At 45.8% G+C, this 16,138-nt stretch overlaps 1 protein-coding gene and 1 pseudogene across 2 annotated transcripts in view; both read left to right on the top strand.

Annotated features, from left to right (window-relative positions):
* TANGO6 (transport and golgi organization 6 homolog) overlaps window positions 1-16,138 on the top strand; it is a 160,965-nt gene that overhangs the window by 124,325 nt on the left and 20,502 nt on the right. Inside the window, exon 17 of the mRNA XM_084757334.1 lies at window positions 7,349-7,462. Coding sequence (XP_084613460.1) covers window positions 7,349-7,462 — 114 coding nt within the window. The remainder of the gene's footprint in view (window positions 1-7,348; window positions 7,463-16,138) is intronic.
* On the top strand, window positions 7,498-14,733 carry LOC311583598 (heterogeneous nuclear ribonucleoprotein D-like; annotated as a pseudogene). Its single transcript has one exon. The product of its transcript is annotated as a heterogeneous nuclear ribonucleoprotein D-like (transcript).

The raw sequence follows: 16,138 nt of genomic DNA, 5'->3' as shown, positions 1-16,138 counted from the left end.
CTTGCTGGGTGGTGGTGGCGCACGCCTTTAATCCCAGAACTTGGGAGGCAGAGGCAGGTAGATTGCCGTGAGTTGGAGGCCAGCCTGGTCTACAAAAGCAAGTCCAGGAAAGCCAGGACTGTTACACAGAGAAACCCTGTCTCGAAAAAACCTTAAAAAAAAAAAAAGAGTTTTGAGCCTTGAGTCTTTGTGCTTGAGTAATGGTAGAACTGTTAAGATTTCAGAGGCTCTTGTACTTTGGAATATGAGATAGCAATGATCCTTTGAGGGCAAAAGGTGATTTACAAGTAATGTGTTTAGCCATGCAGTGGTTTGCACAGACTTTTAATCCCAGCACTGAGGAGGCAGAGGCAGGTGGATGTCTGTTGACAAAGCTAAACTTGTAGTTGATCTTCATTGTCAACTTGATGGGATTTATAATCCCCTAGAGATACACCTAGAGGTATCAGTGAAGGCGTTTCTAGAGAGATTTAACCGTGAAGAGAAGAATGGTCCTGTCCTATGTGCTGGAGTCTCAGATTAAATAAAAAGAGGAAAGGGAGAAAATAAGCTGAACATCCGAGTTTATCGCTCTACTTCCTGACTGCAGGTGCAATGTGACCAGCTTCCTCATGTTCCTGTCCCCATGCCTTCCCGCAAAAAGAGACTATTCCTTCTTCTTTTTTTAAAAGAATTTTTTAAATTAATTTTTTCTTTTGGTTTTTCAAGACAGGGTTTCTCTATGTGGCATTGGCTGTCCTGGACTCACTATGTAGACCAAGCTGGCCTTGAATTCAGAGATCTGCCCGTCTCTGCCTCTGAAGTGCTGGGATTAAAGGTGTGCACCACCACCACCCAGCAGCTTCTGGAGCAGGCCTTCATTTTCTTTAGTCATTCAGTAGATGTGATTTGAACACGTACTTGGTGCCAGTTGGGCCTACAGCCAAGTCAAGTCATGTGCTGGATGGTCAGAACCAGATGTGAGCACAGGACTGGCATTCTGGAGACGAGGAGTACACAGTAGATAAAGAAATATTTCATGCCACAATGGTAAGTCACTAGGAAATTACACCTAGTGAGATAAGAGGCAGTTTGCTGATGGACACAAATGAGATGGACAAGCAAAGTTTTCTGTTGAGTGACATTTGAGCAAAGATATAAGGAAAGAAAGGATCCATGTACCTGGAGGAAAACATTCCATGCAGGGGTAGATCCAAGGCCAGTGTGGCTTGAGGGGGGGAGGGTAAGAGAAAGGACAGCAGGAGCCAGTGTTGGAAAGGTAGTGGCCAATCCACATGGGGCTTGCACAGTCTTTGGGCCTTTCCTTTGTGTGAGATGAGAGGGCAGAGCAGAAGCAATGCAGTGGTCACGGTGACATCTTTATTAGCTCTTCTGCATGTAATGAAGGCTTCAGGAGCCTGCTTTCTGAGAGGCACCTGGCCTCCAGAGCTGATGGAGAAGGAGCTTCACTTGAAGAGACTGCCCTGCAGCCGGCATGCTGTCCCTCCACAGTTCTCTGTCCTAAGCATTGGTCGTGTGGAGCAGTAAAGTATACAGACAAAGGACTCTTTCTGTCAGAAAATCTCAGTAGAGTACAAAATGGACAGGATGAGAAAGTGATTCATTATACCAAGCCCAGGGGGCTGGCACAGAGCTGGCACCCTGTGATAGAAAAGTCACAGATAAGTGCTAGGAAGGCAGAGGAAGAGGATGCATAATGTACTTCATTAGAAAGTTGAACTGGGGCTGGAGAGATGGCTCAGAGGTTAAGAACACTGACTGTTCTTCCGAAGGTCCTGAGTTCAATTCCCAGCAACCACATGGTGGCTCACAACCATCTATAATGAGATCTGGTGCCCTCTTTTGGCCTGCTGGCTCACATGCAGGTTGAATACTGTATAAATAATAAATAAATCTTTTAAAAAGAAAGAAAGTTGAACTGGCCATCAAAGCCTCATCTGATGCTCTTTGCTCTGGGGACCTTTGCTCCTCTAGCTGTGACATCTGAAGAGAGCTGTCCTAATTTGTCAGTGGTCCAGATTTAGGAGCACTCTGTATTTTATATGGTGTTGGCTGGCAGGGAGGAAAAGAAAGTAGGGTTCAACTCTTCCATCTTCATACTGGAAATTCAAGTTTTTCTTCTTTGTGATGTCAAGATTTGGCCTGTTTAGAGTTTAGAGAATGTTACCATTTTTTTCCACAACGTCTTGTTCAAGCAATGTGTTGCTTGAAACCAAATCTTGATAGGCTCTTTCATCTTTATCACTGTGTGTGAAGTAATGTGATTTAAGTGCACCACAGGAAGGGGCCTGTCCTCAACCCAGCAAATATGATGTGCCCCAGGTGGCAAGGCCTTAGAACAGTCTACTTTAATAGACTGCCCAAATAAATGCCCAGAATTCCATATCTTGAGCTACGAGATCTGCTACAAAATTACTGTTTATATTAGTTACTTTTCTATTCCTGTGATAAAACATGACAAATGCAACCTATATATGAAGGAGTTTATTTGGGCTTACAATTGAGAAGGGCTAGAGTCCATGATGGTAGGATGAAGGCACAGTGGCAGGAGCAGGAAGCTAAAGAAGGCCCACATCCTTTCTTTTCTTTTCTTCTTCTTCTTCTTCTCCTCTCTCTCTCCTTCTCTCTGTCCCTCTCTCTGTCTCTCTCTTTCTTCCTTTCTTTTTTAGACAGTGTCTTTCTGTGTAGCCCTGGCTATCCTAGAACTCTCTATGTAGATCAAGCTGGCCTCAAACTCACAGAGATTTGCCCATCTCTGTCTCCAGAGTGCTGGGATTAAATGCCTGTGCCAGCTCATTCAACAAGGCTCACATTTTAAACCATAAAATAAAGATAGCAACCTGGGAATGGTGCAAGCTGCAAACTCAAAGCCCGCCCTCATTGATGCATTTCCTCCAGCAAGTTCATACATCCTGAGCTTCCCCAAACAGCACTATTAACTGGGGACCAAGTTTTCAAATGTCAGTTTGGAGCTGGGCATGGTGGTGCACGCCTTTAATCCCAGCACTCGGGAGGCAGAGGCAGGCGGGTCGCTGTGAGTTCGAGGCCAGCCTGGTCTACAAAGTGAGTCTAGGACAGTGAAGGCAGAGAAACCCTATCTTGAGAAACCCTATCTGGAGAAACCAATGGTGGGAAAAATCAAATGCCACTTTGTGGGGACATTCTCACTTAAATCACCACATGCTATGAGTTTATCATAAGCTTTCCACCATCAGTGCAATTTCACACATGACAAAGTACCTGACATGAGACACTGATGCTTTGAGGACCCCTGAATAAGCTCAAGTGACCAACATGGCTCCTTTCCTGGCAGACTGAATGAGTAAGCTGAGCTCATAGTAAATGTTGGCTTGTAGTTCACCAATGAGCCTAGTTTCAGACACGTTAACACACCAACTGAATTTTAACAAATGAAGCTTTGGAGAAAGGGGAGAGGAAACAGCTGGGGCACTGAGGTCATGTTTTCTCGGTTCACACCTCAACTCTAGTAGCGTCTCTCCTGGAATTTTCCAAAGTCAGTTACTGGTAATCTTGCCATTTTATTGTCTTTATTTGTATAGTCTTATTTATACTTGGTGTGTGCCAGCTCTTTGGGCAATGATGATTGTCCTTATGTCTGTTGGCTCCTATGAAATGTTTAATTGCTTGACTTTTACTTGACCATTACTGTTTCTGAAGCAGCCATCATCTTTCCTTCTGTATGGCTGCCGGGAGTGAATATGGTTTCCATGATCCAGCCTGTGTGGAGAAAGCCTCCAGCAGTCTTGCTTATTACAGTAGGTACACTGACCCTTAGGGCCAATGTCACAAATTAATACAAAATATATTTCTGTCCTGTGGGAGAAATTAGAAGTGGAAGGTGGGAATATTATCCCAGCCATAAATTAGTAAAGACCTTACATCATGTCTGTGGCTCATCAAGGCTTTTAGAGATGGAAGGCAGTGTTGAGTCTGTCCTTGGAACTGGAGGTGAGAGACTAGCAATGGAGTGACCTGTTCAGGCTAGACAGATGGAAGGTGGTATAGCCTCACAGGCCCCCTGCATCTAGTGTCAGACAGAAGCAGGTGTTAGTTCAGAACATGGCTGCTATGGCAAGAGATCACATCCAAAGACCTTCTAGGTCTGTGTGATCTGGCTGGAATACAAATACACCTTTAATCCAGGAGACAGGGAAACAGATCTGAGTTCCAGGCCGGCCTGGTATAGAGCAAGTTTCAGGTAAAGAAAAGCTTAGGTCCAGGTGTGGTGGTACATGCCTTTAATCCCAAACGAAGGTAAAGTTAGTTTGTAGAAGGAAGCACCCATCTTTGAAAGTAATGTCTAATTGAGTGGCAGGAAGGGTGACTTTAAAAATATCAGAGAAGATTTTTTGACAGAATAGGATATGCCTAACTCTCAGGAGAAGAGAGAGGAAAGGGAAGCTACTTAAGAGGCAGTTTTACAGAGAGAAGAGGCAGCTTTTTACCAAGACAGTAATGGAGAGATGGGTTGCAGAGAACTCAGGTGAAGATGGAACAAGCCAGAAAATGAGAAGAAGCCAGAAGGGTAGAGCAGATGCTGAGTTAGTTTGAGGCCAAGTAGAGCAGTTCCAGGCCAAGAGAGAAGCCAGACTAAATAAGTCAGCTGGAAGAAAAGTTTGTTTTGTTTTTGTTTTTGTTTTTGTTTTTGTGTTTTAAAGTTTGAGCCAGAACAGCTGAGTTGAACCAGCCAGCTCAGAGCTCAGAAAGAACAAGTAAGGATGAGCTTATTAGGCAGTAAGTCTCAGAGGCTGAACGCATTATAGGCCTAGGTTAGATTGTACAAAGGCTAGAAGCTTCCAGGACTGGGCCTGGGTTAGAAGGAGGCAGTAAGCCTCCCAGACAACAACTGAGCCAGGAGAATAAAAGTAACTTTTACACAAGTGGCACCAGCCTACAGGAAGCAGCATGTGAGCTGGGCCTGGGGGGCCCTGGCCTGAGCAGGAGCTGTCGTCTTTAGGTGACAGAATGCCACTCAAAATCCCACTGCCTTGAGCAGCCATTCCATGTTCATAGGATGTGGCCCTGGTGGCAGAGGTACTCAGGAAGGTTCCCAGGCCGCCTCTGATCTTAGTCCTGGACAGCTGCTTGCAGCTGGCACATAAGCAGCAGGCCATCCCAGCAACCCCTCCCCGTAGCAGCACAGTTCTTTCCACTGTACCTTCAAGACAGCCTGGGGATTTAAGGATTAACATTTCCAAACAGGATACTTCTCCCAGGATATCCAAACTGTAGCTTACCAGTCAGAGCCAGGCTTGACCCAGAGTTGAGGTACAGGGAGGTAGAGCCGAGGAGACAAAGGCACCAATATGGTTCTAAAGGGGAAACTGGGATCTCCCAAACCCGACTCCTGGGCCCCAAGCTAAATCTTGAGAGGCACAGACAAGCACTTAGGAGCCTCGGCTTGTGACTTTGCTCTGGGCTGGCTTCCTATGTTATGAAACCTAGTGAGGAAAACTTTCATGTGTCTGGAAAGACTACAGCCTAGCTCTAACTTGTTTCTCTGCCTTTAGTTCCTACCTTGTAAATACTAAGCTTGAAAGTGGAGGTAGCTATTATATTGTTGCCTCTTTGGAGGTGGCCCAAGGAATTCCTCTTAGGACTAAAATGCTTCTACCGTTAATGCCAGGGGCGTGGAAGCTGCCCCTGCTGGCCTTGGGGTTTGGGGTCCCGGTCCAAAGCAGAGAAGCAGCTTACTGGATCTTACTGAACAACAGCTCCCAATGGGCTGCAGTTTCTTTGAGGTTTTTCTTCCCTTCCAAACTGCAAGTTTGTGCAATAGATGCACAACTTGATGGAATGCCAGCGCATCACAGATGCAATTATATTTCAGAACAAGCCTCCTCCTTCTAATCTCTCTGCCATCACTGATTAATTAGACACTTTGAACTCTGCCCAACTGTTTGAAAGCTGTGAAAAATACAACCTGCATAGTTAAAATTTTTACACAAGCCTATTTCCTCATTGTGCCTGTATTCCCCATCCTTTGAACATAATAAGTATTTATACATGTTTTCTAATACACGATCTGGCTATTTTCTTATCATGGCTAGAATTCCCTCCACTGTTGGCCAAGAAATACAGGCACACAATGAAAACCTAATAACAAAACTATGTGAGAAAAACCAATTGAATACTTTAGACATCTTCACAGCTTGTTAGTGCCATATGACACACAAAAGTCATGTTTCTCCTTCTAAAACTTGCACAAATGCCTTAAAAAGGCCTGTTGTTATTGTTACTGGTGGCTCTTTATTGAATTTTTAGGGTAATTTTGTGCTTATGAGGAGCAGTGGTAGGATAGCTGGTACAGAATTTAAAATCAATCTCTCTCTCCCTCTCTCTCTCTCTCTCTCACTCTCTCTCCTCCCTCCAAACCCCTCCTCCTCCTCTTCCGTGTGTGCCAGTTTCAAACTCAGGCCCTCATGCTTTATTTTTATTACATATAATTAATAGCTATGTATATATAGAACCGTGGTGTGTGTGTGTGTGTGTGTGTGTGTGTGTGTGTGTGTGTGTGTACAGTTCCCAGGAGCCAGTTCCCCCTTTATAAGGTTTCAGAGAGAGAGAGCTCAGGTAACCAGGCTTAAGCAGCTCACACTGGTGCCCTCTGAGCCGTTTAACTGACCCACGTGACACCATGCTTTGCAAGTCATTTCTAGTCTTTCCTTTCTAAGATACAATTGTCTATGAAAGTGCCTGAGTCTAAGCGATCTGTTCCAGAAAGGAGGAGACTCTGGCAGAATCTTTCCCTCCCTCTCCCTCTTCTTCTCCTCTCTCTTCTTGTGTGCACCAGTTTCAAGCTCAGGTCTTTATGCTTGAAACCGGCCGTGCTGACTTCCTGGAGTGGGCACTGGGTTGGGAGGCCTGGGTAGACGTGCAGAGGGAACCGAGGATCTCTCCTCCTCAGGCTGGGCTGAGGCTCTCATCAGCACATACCATCCTCATGCCAGGCCAGGTCTTGGAAGCTCCTTCGCTAGGCCTCATGGTCCTCATCTTTCCTTCCTCTGATGTTACTAAGGAAGAGCACCCAATACCTTTTCTCTGGTCTTAGATACTTGCATTTTGGCCTTTCCTTTTTTGAAATACATATTTTGTAGACATCTGTGACTTCCTACTCCCTGGTTCCACCCCTGAATTTCAAACGAGATTTTGACCTTTTCTGGAAAAGCGTGACTATTTCACGACCTCTATCACATGAGGAAACTAAGTCAGCCCTTTCTAAGCCAGATTGCTCCTGAGGACCGTGTCATTGAGAAGAAGGCAGTTGGAAGGCTGTAAGTGATGATGCAATCCTGATTCCCACTGACTTCTTCCCTCATCCTGCTAGGTGACGGCCTGCCTGATTGCTGTGGCTAAAACAGACAGTGACGTTCAGGTGCGCAGAGCTGCGGTCCACGTGATTGTGCTGCTGCTTCGGGGACTCAGCCAGAAAGCAACCGAGGTAAGCTCATCTTGCCCGTGCACATCATCCCCTTCCTTACGTTGTTCTGTTATCCAGGCTTCCTTGTACAGGTCGAGCTAAAACCTTTTTCTTAGATATGAGTTGACCAACAGAGTTTTCGTAGCAAGAAAATGCTGTTGTTTGCATCTTCAATAAGAGTCTCTGTAATGCATTAGATCACACAGTACCCTCGCACATTTCCTGGGGCTGTGAGCCCTGGCATTCCCTCGGGCTCCCAGGTGAGCTGTGGAGCACATTTACCCTGCTCTGCAGCCTGAACTCCCGGAGCCTTGTCTCTCTGACTCACTCTGTTGTTCCTGCTTACGTACCGGAGGCTTTATTGAAGAGACTCCCCTGCCAGCTCTGAGTTCAATCCATACTTTTGTTGTGGCATAAAAATTACCCCTTCTTCCTTCCTTCCAGTGGGTTGGGTCGGACCACTCCCTGGTGTATGGCCAAAACAGGAAGAAAGTTTATGCATCCAAATGTGTGCTGAGATTGAGTGGCCTCAAATTCATTTCTGCCTTGCTTCTAATGGAAGGGCCTTCCCAGCTGATTTCAGATGGAGTCTGCATTAATAATTCACTTGCTGGCATCCATAGACTCATGTGTGGCTTGCACATCAGTATTTAGCCAGCCCTCTGCGAAGGCGTTGTGAGCGTGATTGTTCTATCACACAGAAAGGCTTTATTCAAGCCTCTATTTTACCGTATCGGGTTGCGGATACCTGTTTGTACACGTAGGCACTCTTAGCTATCCCGTTCCGACCTTACCCAGCCACGCTTTCTCCATAAATGCCTCCTTGCTATTGTTGAGCCTGGCAGCTGAATTTCCAAACAGCCACTTCCCTGTTCGTCACCCTCAGCTGCACTTCTCTGCCTTCTCATGTGCCCTGTCTGGGTAAGGTCTGGACGGAGTGAGCTCATGGGGCATGAACATGTTCACCTGCAAGTTTTAAAAGCTTCTCTACAGCGGCCTCAACAAGTAAGGATTTGTTCTTATCAAATCACAAGAGCCGTGTGATTCTTAGCAGCTCAGTTATAGCGGGGCCAGCGTATCCAGAATTGTCATGGCCCTTTGTCTCCTGACTGCAGTGCAGCTGCTGTAGCTGTGGCCTCCAGAACGACTTAACGGAGAAATAAAGAAGGCAGGAGAGAGACAGTTCTAGCGCCTTTACATCCTTTGGTGGAGGGCTTTCTAGCATCACTGCGCCTCCCGTCCCCAGCTTACTTTTGTTTGGCTCATTAGCCAGAATGCTTACCTAACCACTCCCCACTGTATGGTGTCTTGATGATGTATTTAGCTGGCACATTTCTGCTCGGAACAAAATCAGTTTAGTTAGCAAGAAAGATGACGGAGGAAATAGATATTGGGGACATGACTAACAGTGACACAAAGGAAGTGGGAGGAATGGTCTGGCTGAGTCCCAAGAGCTTCTCTAGCGGAAGAATTGCGGAGTAATGGAGTTCTTACCTATTTTGTCTTTTGATGAGATAGGGGACATGTGCTCCATATCCTGACAATTCACAGAATTAGATGAATTGTAAATTATCAATAAAAACACAGCCTTTGTGTAAGACCTGCTGTACAAATGAGAATCAAGAAACATCTGTGGGTTCTTCCACCGCCATTTTAAATCTAGCTCCATACAATGCTCTCCCGCCACTGCCGCTGAGACCCAGACTGCGAGCCAGCACCCCCTTGCCCATGGCTCCGCCACCATGAAGGACATGAATGAGTAAAGCAACATAGAGGAATTCCCAGAGGGATCCAAGATCAACTCGAGCAAGAATCAGCAGGATGACCGTTGTAGACTGCACGGTTAAAACAGATCCAGGTACTGGACGATCAAGAGGATTTGGATTTGTGCTTTTCAAAGATGCTGCTAGTGTGGATAAGGTTTTGGAACTGAAAGAACACAAACTGCATGGCAAGTTGATAGACCCCAAAAGGGCCAAAACTTTAAAGGGAAAAGAACCCCCTAAAAAGGTGGACTGAGTCCAGATACTTCAGAAGAACAAATCAAAGACTATTTTGGAGCCTTTGGAGAGATAGAGAACACTGAGCTTCCCATGGACATGAAAACCATGAGAGAAGAGGGTTCATCACGTACACAGACGAAAAGCCAGTAAAGAAGCTGCGAAGAGCAGATACTATCAGATAGGTTCTGGGAAATGCGAAATGAGAGTTGCACAACCCAAAGAGGTGTACAGGCCGCAACAGCAGCAACAAAAAGGTGGAAGAGGTCAGGGCCCAAACTGGAACCAAGGAATTAATAACTATTATGATCAAGGCTATGGAAATTATAATAGTGCCTATGGTGGTGATCAAAACTATAGTGGCTATGGCGGCTATGATTATTCTGGGTATAACTATGGGAACTGTGGATGTGGACAGTGATATGCAGACTACAGCGGTCAGCAGAGCACTTACAGCAAGGCATCCCGAGGGGGTGGCAATCACCAGAATAGTTACCAGCCCTACTACAGGAGGAAGTGGAAGAAAGCAGGAGGTGTAAAGAAACCATCTTACAGGACGACATTGAAGATTGCTTCATCTTCTGTTGACCTAAGATGACTATTTTGTAAAAGACTTTGTAATGTATGTGGCACAATTGTGTCCAATTGTACATAGCTGCCAGTTAATTTCTTTGTTTTTACTTTGTTCTTTGCTATTTGTGTTATGACTCTATGTGAATTTGTGTTTATACAAATTTTTATTTGTATATTTCATGTTAAGCCTCAAATAAATGCTCCTTGTGTGATTGTTGAGAGGCGGGGGAGGGAAGGAGGGAGAGAGAGAGTGAGCTGTGAGCTAGGTACCGTGATGCACACCTGTATTCCCAGCACTTGGGGAAGTGGAGGCAGGTGGATCTTGTGAGTTCGAGGCCAGTCTGGTCTACAAAGTGAGTCCAGGACAGTCAGGCTACACAGAGAAACCCTGTCTTGAAAAACAAAACAAAAAACCAAAACCAAACAAAAACAAAAAAAGAAAAAAGGGAGATCTGTGTTTCTGTTTTTGTTAAGATCTACAGGGCTGGGATGTAGCTCGGTGGCCTAGCACTTGCCCAGCACTCAGCACAGGAAAGGCCCTGGCTCAGTTCCCAGGCACTCAAGAAACTACTTAGGCTAGTGGTGGATCCATACAGTCCCAGGATTTAGGAGCAAGGCAGGTGGATGAGGAGCTCAAGGGCAGCCTGGGCTACATGGCATGATCCTATCTCAGACAACAACAAAAGCTGCTTTGGGGACGTGCATCATGGTCCTTGTGTTGTTCTTGCTGCAGGCTCTTTCTCTTTGGAACTGAGGGTTGAACCTAGAGCCTTTACACATTCTGGTCGGCACTAACCTGTGTCCCTAGTGAGTACCGCTGTCTGTAAGTTGTTAATAACTGGGAAGAAGCCGAAGAAGTGGCTTAGTGGTTAAGAGCAAGTGTTGCTCTCCTTGCCTAGGGCCCATGTTTAATCCTCAGCACCCACATCAGGCCGCTCCCACCTGCCTGCAACTCCAGCTCCAGCCAGGCTGATATACCTCTGACCTCCTCAGGGTTATGCACAGATACACATGTACATGAAAATGAATAGACTACAAATAATAACAGATTTAATATAAGTTACAACTTTTTAAGGAAAAACCAGAGCTCAGCATGGTGGTGTACTCTTATAATCCCAACACTTGGGAGCTGCAAGGTCAGAAGGTCAAGTTCATTGTCTGCTACAGAACAAGTGCCCCTGGGCAGGAATGAGACAGCTGTACACTCTGGACAAGTGTAGCTCGCTTGTACGCTCGCAGGCCTCATGCTTAGTAGTTAAAGGCCTTTAGTTTGATCCCTCTTGTCAAAAAAGGTAAAATTCTGTTGGTGCACGAATCCTTACTGAGTGTGTGGTAGAGTGTGCACACATGAGCACGCACACAAAAAGAGACTGTGTGTGTGTGAACTAGAGGAAAAATGATGGTTAGCACAGTGGAAGATGAAGGGGACTCTACAAGCCAGGTGTGCTGTTGTGTGCCCGTAATCCCCGCCCTCAGGAGTTGGAAGGAGGAGGAGGAGGAGGAGGAGGTGACCCTCCCTGCAGAGCCAAGTTCAAGACTAACATGGCTTACAGGAGGAGAAAAAATAGAAACTTCATCCAGGTGTCTCACATCTGTAACTAGCGAACGAAACGAGCACCGATTGCCTCATCAAACAGGAACCAACCAGTGGCCTTAAAGACTTTTTGTCACTTTCAAAAAGCCGTGCGAATAAAAAATGCCCCTTCCCTTCTCCAAACTGCCAGTCCACACTCACTGAAACTTACCAATTGTGCTTCCTCAGTGATGAAGGACAGGAAGTAGGTGCACGGATGCCTGCCTCCTCGCCCTCCTGCATCCCTGACACCAGGTGTGTTAATCTAGTAATTGTAGGTGTGGTTATAACTGGGGCTGCTGTAATGAGGACAGGAGATGGCTGCAAAGCCTGCGCTGACATTCTCTCTGGAGCTGTTTTGCCCCCCAGGAACAGCTGAAGTGAAAACGCTACCCTGTTGACGGAGTTTTCCTTTCTGTCCCACTAATCACCATCTCCCCAGCTACAGCGAGCCACAAGTTAATGCTGGGTTTCATCTGTTTCTTGTGGATGTGGGGCCCAGGCCCCTCTGGTTATGGCAGCTGGACAGGGAGGTAGAGAGAGAGATTAGGATAGAGGAGGAGACCTCACTGCCTTTAATACATGAGGTGGTTTTTTAGCTCATTCCCATTTGAAAGCAGCTGGAGTTTTGTTTTGTGACAATCAGCACAAAATCTGCATTTACTTCCTTACTGGAAAAAAAGGGGCGGAGGGTCTTTCCTTTGTTTTAGCTTTAGCCTGAGGCTATGTAATATACAGCAGGTCGGTTAATAATCCAGAATTTATCTTCTTTAAACTCCTATCTAGCTTACTCTGACTGAAAAATAAACTTACTGGGAATACCCAGGAGAGGAGGCATGGCGTGTTCAGACCTGTAACTAGTGTTGTTTCAGAGGTGAGAACAGACCTCCTTGGCACAGAAGGAACAAGCTAGGCAAGAGGGTGAAAAGGTGGCTGAGACTACCACCCTCTTCCCAAGTTTGATCTTTGCCCAGGGACTCGCTTGCTCTATAGTATAAATCTGTTCCAAAAACAATAATTAGGCAGCAGAAGTTGAGCACTGCCCTGTGACGCTGGCACTCCTTCAGATAGCAGCCGTACAGTTGGAGTCGAGACGAGGGGGAACAGGCTGGTTCTTAGGAGGAGTCCAGGTTTAGAAGGCCAACCATGTGCACTGAGTTTCTATTTGCTTGGCTTTCACTGTACAGACAAGTTAAATGTTATTTGATGAGGCTTGTGATACTGTAGGGACCTTAGCAAAGAAGTCTACTTGGCCAAAACTAGAAGATGAAATCTAGTGACACCAATGTGCCAGGAAAAGATGGGCAGTCCTAAGAGGGGACAATCCAGAGAGGGGTTTCCCAGGCCTCTGTGTCTACATCTGTGGCTAACCTCTGAAGCAGGCAATACAGCTGCCTGCTTTTAAAACAAAACAAAAGAAACAAAGAAACAAAAAACCCAGAGAGTCTGGAGAGATGGCTAGGTGAGTAAGAGCAGGAATCGCCATCTGACCTCAGCTCTCAGCAGTTAACATGTACACCTATAAACCCAGCACTGAGGCGTAAGGCAGCCAGGACAGGGTGGCCAGGGCTTGATGGCCACCGGCATAGCTTTAGGTTCATTCAGAGACTCCATCTCAAAGAAATAAGACAGAGAGAGATAGAGCAGCGCACCTGACAGCCTCCTCTGGCCCCTGCACATGTGCACAGGTACATGGATATATACAGGTGCGCACACACACACATTCATGGACATAAGTCATACATGTGCACGCAAACCACAGAATACATGGTACATAGACATATAAAATAAAAATTAATGTTTTTAAAGTTATTAGATTGATTAATAGCAAAGAGAAAGAGAGAGAGAGAGAGAGAGAGAGAGAGAGAGAGAGAACTAAGAAAAAATAAATAAGTTCAAAGATAGAAATTACCTAATGTGAAATAGAATTATTTGGGTTTTTTGTTTGTTTGTTTGTTTGTTTGTTTTAAAGAAGTACTTGCAGAACCTGTGCTATGAGGAGCCTACCTTGTATTTCCAGTGGGAGCAAAACATCAATATCCTCTAATTCTGCACGCTCAGTGACTTTATAAAGTGTGATTGCATGAATAATGAAAACCAGCTGCACATACACCAGAAAAAAGAGCCGCTGAGCTTGGTGGCATATACCTATAATCTCAGCCCCTAAGGTAGAGGCAGAAGGAGGATTCCTCAAGTTCAAAGCCAGCCTCACTACATAGCAAGATCTAGGCTACCCAGAACTACATAACAAATCTGTCTCCCCCTCCTCGTGCTCCTCCTCCTCCTCCTCCTCTTCTTCTTCTCCATCATCATCATCATCAGCAGCAGCAGCAGCAGCAAGGTGGTAGTGGCACATGCGTTTAATCCCAGCACTTGGAAGGGAGAGGCAGGCAGAATTTGAGTCCAGCCTGGTCTATAGAGTGAGTTCCAGGACAGCCAAAGTTACACAGAGAAATCCTGTCTGGGGGGAAAAAACTGGCTGAGGGATACATTGCTAGGATAGGCTGAAGAGGGGGTCATGAGTTCCAGGCCAGCCTGAGCTACATAATGAGACCCTGTCTCAAAACTAACAAACACAAATGGTTTAGGGTTGACTGTAGATTATGTACATAACTTGTGCCTTCCTCATTGTTTATTGAAAATTAACTTCTTTGAAGAACTTTGAAGTGTCTTCCTTTGCTTGTAGTTTGCAGTGACTGAGCATTTTCTTCTGAAGCTCATGTGTCAAAAGGTATATAGTGGTGCCTGCCTGTGGTCTCAGCTCTGGGAGACTGGGCAGGGGAGAGTTTGCAGCTGACCTGAGCTGCCTCAAAGGACTAAAAAGAAAACAAGAAAAGAAAAGGTGAAGGTACTTCTCAGGCCAGAGCTCTTCTTCCTCCTTCCAGTCCCCAGTGGTAAAAGCACCAGACTCATCTGTGTTCTGTCTAGTGGAGAGCAGCAGTAGATTTTGGAATTCATTCTTTCAAAATGATAAAAGAAAAATTATTTTTTGCTATTTACTTACTGTGGGAGCTGTGCGTGCCATGCCCCAGCATGTGTGTGCCACAGTGTGAGTGTGGTTAGAGGGCAGCTTTCAGCAGGCAGGTGTCTCCTTCTACCACGTGAGCCTTGGGGCTCAAATTCAGTCATCAGGCTGACCCACCTTGCTCCCTGCAGAAAAGGAAAAGATCTTAACATCAGGTCACATCTTTGAAAAAAAAAAGCAAGCCTGAAGGTTCCACAGGGGTAAGAGTTTGGTTGTGTTAATTTGATGGTTGAGTCAACTTCTGAGACAGACTCAGGCTTTCACCCTACAGTGACTTTTAATTTCAAGTCTAGTATTAGATTATTTTGTTGGGTTTTGTTTATTTGGTTGGGTTTTTGTTGATTTGTTTGTTTTGAGACAAGGTCCCGTGTAGCCCAGGCTGGCTTAAAGCTCACTATGTAGCCAAGGATGACCTTCAACATGGTCCTTTGCTTCTGTCACTTGAGTGCTGGGTGCAGACCATGTCTAGCTTTTGCTTTTTGAGCAGGAGTGTCTTCATGAGGGTCACTGTTGCTGTGAGGAAACACCATGACCAGAGCAACTTGGGAAGGGAAGGGTTTATTTGGCTTATGCTTCCATATCACTGTTCATCGCTGAAGGAAGTCAGGACAGGAACACAAACAGGGCCGGAACCTGGAGGCAGGAGCTAATGCGGAGCCTATGAATGAGTGCCTCCTGGCTTGCTTCTCATGGCTGGCTTAGCCTGCTTGCTTATACAGCACCAGACCACCATCCCAGGCATGGCACCTCCCACAATGGGCCAGGTCCTCTCCCACCAATACCTAGTTAAGAAAATGCCATACAGGCTTGCCCACAGCCTGATCTTAGGGAGGAGTTTCCTCAGATGAGGCTCACTCCGCTCCCATGATATCGCTTGTATCAAGTTAACATAAAACTAGCCAGCACATAGGGACTCTTTGAAACCAGGCTAACATAGAGCTCATGATCTTCTGCATCTGCCTCAGAGGACTGGAATCACAAGACTATGCCACCACGGCTGATACACAGTGGTAGACTCTGAAGGTAGACGCCTCCCTCTTAGCATTGTTATCCAGAAGGCCTGAGTGTCTGTACAGTTAATACTCAGTAAGACCAGGCATCTAATAAGATGGAGCTTTTGTCGAACATTGTTCATAGCGTCATTGGAATTAGGGCATAAAAGGGTTTAAAAATAACTTAAGTCTCTAAGTTGCCTTTTGCCCTCCTTTGCCTCCTCCTTACTCTTCCGCTGTCATTGCAGTTTCTGTGAGAGAGAAGATAAATCCTACTCAAAAAAGTGGGAATGGCTTGGGTTTAGTGCTCTGCTTTCTGGTCACAGAAGGTGCTTGTGCTCCACCCACAAGATGGAGAGCCTGTGTCCTAGGCTCACTTTGTGCCTGTCTGTCTAGGCCAAGTAGGGGCACTTAATCACTGACACAGACAGTGCGGGTAATAAGCAAACAAACAGACCAAATGGAAAGCTTTTTTCCCTTTGCTGGTTTTTGTCTTATCCTGGAAGATGCTTTGAGAGCGTTTGGCCTGTTCTG

Source organism: Acomys minous, assembly GCF_964271855.1.
Source record: "Acomys minous genome assembly, chromosome: 14".
Taxonomy (NCBI): Eukaryota; Metazoa; Chordata; class Mammalia; order Rodentia; family Muridae; genus Acomys; species Acomys minous.
Note: the sequence above shows the minus strand (reverse complement) of the source record. Positions and strands in the feature narration are given on the sequence as shown.